The following is a 6,000-nucleotide window of genomic DNA, read 5'->3' as shown; positions in this document are numbered from 1 at the left end:
TCGCGCTGAAAAAACGTAATGTAGTATTATGTGGTGCCAGATTAGATGCTAGTTTGCTCTCTGGAACCTCTTTTTTTCGGTGGAAACACGCGGAACCGGTTTATAATCAAGTTCGCGAACCAGAACCGGAACCGTTCCGCGTCGGTGAAAAAGGGGTATCGGAGGAAACCCACACAGGCACAGGGAGGAGCTGGACCGCTCCACCTGGGAATCAAAGCCAGGACCTTCTTGCTGTGAGGCGACAGTGCTATACCCACCGAGCCACCGTGCCGTCCAACAAAGACGATGCTACATAAAATATAGAACAAAAGAGAGCAAGTGGGTGTTTCAAATTCTTAAGTCATTTGACTTCAAAGTTAAGCGGATGAAAGATGAAAGAGGGGCGAAAGCACCACGCAAAATATTGTTGTGATTAATTCCCACCAAACACAGAACACGGATGACAAAAAGCCTTTGTCTGATTTGATTATTGGCCTCTATTTCAGCAATCATTTCTGTTTGCCGTGTTTTATCGTCTCTGCTCTGATTAATATTCATCAGCCACTTTTTAAAGGATGTGTGATTTTCCTGAAGCGGAGAGATCGAATGAGGCTTCTGTGTTGCCGAAAATCAGAGTTTGTGGACGTTTCTGTCTTTGCTGACCACCGATCAGAGCTTGTTTTGCACCTCAGCTGCCTGTGAGCGGCGTACTGGATGTCGATTAAGTTAAATGTCCCGCTGAGTCGGTGACATTTACTCCGACTGATCCGGTGGCCTCGTAGCCTGTCATCCTGCTTCCTTTAACCTGCGCCATCGCTCCTGGACCTATTCAAAGCTGCATTAAAGCATTCCGGGTTAAATCTACCAGAGACCCCGCTGAGAGGGGGGTACATGTAATGATATTAATAATAATAATAATGTGTGAGGTGTGTCGCTTCAAACTCTTGATTTGAAGGGAGGTATCTCTGAAGTACTAGTTTGCCATTTGACCAAAATTTACACCTACAGTTGAATAAAAAAGTCCATGATTGGTCTTAAACTGGTCTGAAGTTTGACCTGGCCAAAATATAAAACCACAGATGTAGCCCTGCACCTACAAGAAGTGAAAATGAACCCAAAATGCAGGATGCTGTTGTGGTAGCATCATATGCCGCTTTAATACACGCAGCGGTAATCACGTTAACCCACTACTGCTGAGATCTGGAGATACAGGGTTTGAATCTCTGTAGTGCTATCAGCACAGATATTCACAAGTCACAAAATACGAGTCAGAGTCGAGTCACGAGTCTTTAGGCTAGGAGTCAAGTCACGAGTCAATATAATAAACACAAAACATATATTGGAAATGTAGCGTAGAAATAAAGAAATAATCTGTAAGTTCAGATAAAAACAACAACAGATTAGTGAGTGTATTTATCCGTTTTACTTCGTGTCTTTACTTTCCTCCTCATTGTGTAAATGAATGTAATTTCTGTAAAAAGAAGGTTCCAGTTAAAAGCTTCAACTGATACGTTTTGTTTTCATTACAGAACAAAAGCGCTCGATAAATCACGGCACAGCGGCCAAAATCCCAAACACAGCAAAAACAATCATAACCGCTGCTTACCTTAGCTTCTGTTCTTCCAGATGCTATTACATTTATAAGCGTGCGTCCCATTAGGAACAGAATCCGTTATTCTGTAAATGTGCTTATAATTAAAAACCTCCAAACTTTTCCCGGTTGTGAAGTAAAACAGGAAGTCGTTAGAAAGCCGATCGAGCGTTTCATTACCACGTCATCTGTGTGACGCAAACTGAATAAATGCAAATAACAGCATTTCTTACTAACAATTACAATCAGAAGCTCTGATTGGTTCAGAAAGCGCTCTTTCAACCATTAGTGCCGATTCTGTAGGAGTGTTCCATTCACATTATCTGTTACTGTGAAGTGCACTACGTAGGGTATTCCACCATTTTAAGTAGGGAGCGACGCTTCATCACTACGCCGGAAGCTGGCTGGAACATTTACACATTGTGTGTGTTGTAGGTTAAGACGGCCGGAGCGTTATTATTATTAGAGAGCAGAAAATGACACGATCAGAATGATGTCAGATCATGTATATATATAATTGTCACACGTAACTAAAGTTGCTGACTTTTGTTGTCCACAAGTCATTTTTTTGCGAGTCACAAGTCAAGTCCGAGTCATTTGAAACGAGTCAGAGTCGAGTCTGAAGTCGCTGTGTCTGTCGAGTCGCAGACTTGAGTCCCCATCTCTGGCTGTCAGCCAGTCGGGTGTCTGCATGGACATGATTGGTTAATGTGGGAAGGTTTAGCCAAAACAGCCTAACCATTGGGAGATGCACTTGTCAGTGCGCTCTCAGTGCAGGTCCCAAGCACAGATAGTAAAGGAAGGAAGGAAATAAGAACGGATGGAAGGATGGTTGGATTAATTAACAATAATTAATTAATGTTCTTGAGGGACCCAGATTAAGTCAACCTGCTCTGTATGACTAAAATAAAAACCTGCAAAAACAGAGTTTCCTGGTAAGCTGTTGGTAATTAGACGCTGTTACAGTAAATGAAGAAAAGAACTCCGTTGGTTGCTCTGCATTTATTCGTCCGCCTCGTTTGTGGTTTTTTTATGCTGGGATTGCCTTCAGTGCCGAGGAGGGCACTCCCTCGTTATTCAATCAGATCATCATTTAGAATTAAGGCGCCTCAGTAGGAGCATTTTAGGACACGCCCTCTTCTCGGGAGTGCAGTAAAGTACTGACTGTGATTTGATTTGTAGGTTCTGTCTCAAGAGGATAAGAGCTCGGCAGATGGACCGGAGGACGAGGACTGGGAGAGGGCTCTGTCGGTGGAGCGGTTCGGGGACATCATCACAGAGTCCGGCACAAACGGTGCAGAAAAAATGGGCCGCAGCTACAACGAAAAGGACTTTGAATGTGAGTACAGAAATTTTCGGATGTCCCAAAACGACCCCCGGTTTCCTCGGGGGTAAAAATACAGCAAACCCGTTCATTTAAATACTAAAGTATGTGATCCGTCAGAGTGAGTAATCCATCTGTCTCGTAAACGTACAGAATTTAAAAGCTCCAGCCTCGAGGACGCCGCCGGTCGCGTCTGAAGAACCGTTAATATTCTGGCCTCCCACTTTTCATTCCTCCTTAAACAACGTCCGTGCTGTTTGACTGCTTAAGTGTGTTTCCACCAGAAGCCTCATAAACCAAGCTCTACGTGTCCTGGTACGAATGTTTTACTGGAACATCGAGTTTTATTTCACTAATTGTGGACAGTAAAACTAGAAAAGTCCAGAGACACAAGACGGCACGGCTCACAGTTGATATTTCTTCTAGTTTGAAAGCTATTTAATAGGGTTAAAGTAAACCCACGTCTTTATTTAGATGTATAATTAACACCAGCTCCTGTAGTTCTTCTGGTAATGCAACCATCAGCGTACATCAGATTGCTAATGGTCCAGTCTCACCAATCGACATGGTCTTTTCATGGTTCAGAATCTGAGAGATTAAAGATAAAGGTAGTTAGTCTTCTACACTAAAGCATCGATCTTTTATATAAGAAAAAGAAGTGATAAAATTAGAACTTGTGCACCTTGCTGGTCCACGATGGACCTGGACTTGACGTCTGTATGGGGTGTGACCAGCACTGCAGAGCTTTTTGCTGGGAAATCACACCAGACCCATTCCAAACCAACCAAAAAACCCCATTGTATTATTAAGTTTATTCATTAGTTCATCTTCAATAACAGGATCATGGTGGGCCCAGGAAAGGGTGTACATTTCATAAACAAGGGCAGTTCCTGAGGGGGGCGCCAAAGGTGCGACCAAAAGTATTGTTGTTATACACCGACATTATGAGCACTGACAGGTGAAGTGAATAACACTGATTATCTCTTCATCACGGCACCTGTTAGTGGGGGGGATATATTAGGCACCAGTGAACATTTTATCCTCAAAGTTGATGTTAGAAGCAGGAAAAATGGGCGAGCGAGAGGATCTGAGCCAGTTTGACGAGGGCCAGATTGTGATGGCTAGACGACTGGGTCAGAGCATCTCCAAAACTGCAGCTCTTGTGGGGTGTGTCCCGGTCTGCAGTGGTCAGTATTCATCAAAAGTGGTCCAAGGAAGGAACAGGGGTCATGGGATGCAAAGGCTGACCCGTGGGGTCCGATCCAACAGACGAGCTCCTGTAGCTCAAACTGCTAAAGAAGTTCATGCTGGTTCTGATAGAAAGGTGTCAGAATACACAGAGCAGCACAGTTTGTTGTGTACGGGGCTGCATAGCCGCAGACCAGTCAGTTAGGAAGGTGGTCGTAATGTTATGTCTAATTGAAAAAAATTGAAATCACTGACTGATCCATTACGGCAACTCATAACGTGTCTGGCCCCCATGGACCTGTATGCACCCCCGACACTGTTTGGGCATGAGGGACGAGGGTGAGTCCCCGGGTGGCGCAGCAGGATATTCCACTAGCACACCAGCGCTGGGATTCTGGACTCTCCGAATTTGAATCTCAGCTCTACTACCGGTCGGGTGGGCAAATCGGCCACTAGTCTGCTGGGTGGGAAATGACAGGACTAAAAAAGTGGGCGAGGTCGAGGTGAGACCGGCCTCATGCACCGATCCACCGAAGTACGAGCTAATAAGAAGGGGTCGGTGGAGTGCGAACGCGGCAGAGGGAGGGCATGTCAGGAGAATATACCCTCCTCATACACCATCGGGGTCTCCAGCAGAGAAAGAGGAACTGGCTACGACTAAACTGGGGAAAAAGGGAGAAAATGAGTAAATAAAAATACAAAAAAGGTGGAAGACCCTTTATCTACCTGTTTTTAAACAGCTGAATGGAAACCCTATAATAAACACCTACAGATTTTCCAGACGTAAATAAATACATCGTTACTCAGCGTGTCACCGTACGTACGTCTGTCTCTCCAGACCACCGGCATACGTTCCACCACACGCACCACCCGCTGTCCACCCACCTCCCCCCCCAGCGCTTCAGGAAGAGGGTCCTGAGCATGGAGCGCCGGCGCAAGAAGAAACGCAGGAAAAAGAAGACGTCCATGCCACCCTCCGAGGTCACGCCGACCATCCACGAGGTCGACGAGGAAGAGGCGGAGTCTGAGACGGAAGCGCAGGGCCGGGCGGCCACACCCGCTCAGACATCTGAAGAGGAGATTCAGGTAATTACAGGCGACGTTGCTAAGCAAAATACGTACAAATAATCCTACAGAAAGTGTGTGCAGTGTGTTTGTGTTTTTGTGTAAAGTATAAAGGAGATGCATCAAAATAGTGAAAAATAAAAAGGCAGTACTGGGTGGCACAGCAAGAAGGTCCTGGGTTTGATTCCCTGGTCGGGCACCAGGGTCCTTTCTGTGTGCTTGTTCTCCCCGTGTCTGTGTGGGTTTCCTCCGGGAGCTCCGGTTTCCTCTCACAGTACAAAGACGTGCAGTCAGGTTAATTGGAGCTACAAAAATTGCCCTGTGATGGACTGGCGACCTTCCGGTGTGTTTCCGAGCTTTTGCCAAATGAACAGGACTCACTGCGACCCTGACCAGGATAAATAGGTGGTAGAACAGAGGATGAATGAATGAATAGATGAATATTTGTACACATTTTCATGTGGAGGAAATCTGTGGATCAGTTGTTCTGAATTATTGTTATCTGTTATCTGTAAGGTCTATCATTATGATCAAAACCGTCCACAAAACGCATCAAAGTGGCACCAAATGAGTAAAAGTGTGAAAGGATACAAGACCAGCTTAGAGTTAAATTGGCGCAGCAATAAAGCACCACGTTAACCCACTACTGCTAAGAGCTGGGGATCCAGATCTGGGGTTGGAATCTCAGCTGTGCTATCAGCCGGTCTAACATCTGCGTGGACATGACTGACTACTGGCTGCACAGTTTAGGTGTTGGGAGGTGCACCTATCAGTGCAGGTCACAAGCCCGGCTAGAAATTAGACGGTTGTGTCAGGAGGCTGCATTGAGTGAAATGACATTCTACACTTTTTA

General features: G+C 45.4%; 1 protein-coding gene across 2 annotated transcripts in view; it reads left to right on the top strand.

Moving 5' to 3' along the window:
* The first annotated feature begins 2,826 nt into the window (after positions 1-2,826).
* slc4a3 (solute carrier family 4 member 3) overlaps positions 2,827-6,000 on the top strand; it is a 43,034-nt gene continuing 39,860 nt past the window's right edge. For both annotated transcript variants that reach the window (XM_063006498.1, XM_063006499.1), the window contains exons 1-2: positions 2,827-2,909; positions 4,921-5,168. In XM_063006498.1, the coding sequence (XP_062862568.1) occupies positions 2,876-2,909; positions 4,921-5,168 (282 nt within the window). In that variant the 5' untranslated portion in view covers positions 2,827-2,875. The remainder of the gene's footprint in view (positions 2,910-4,920; positions 5,169-6,000) is intronic.

This window comes from Trichomycterus rosablanca, chromosome 12 (genome assembly GCF_030014385.1).
Source record: "Trichomycterus rosablanca isolate fTriRos1 chromosome 12, fTriRos1.hap1, whole genome shotgun sequence".
NCBI classification, from domain to species: Eukaryota; Metazoa; Chordata; class Actinopteri; order Siluriformes; family Trichomycteridae; genus Trichomycterus; species Trichomycterus rosablanca.
This window is presented reverse-complemented; position numbering and strand designations above follow the sequence as displayed.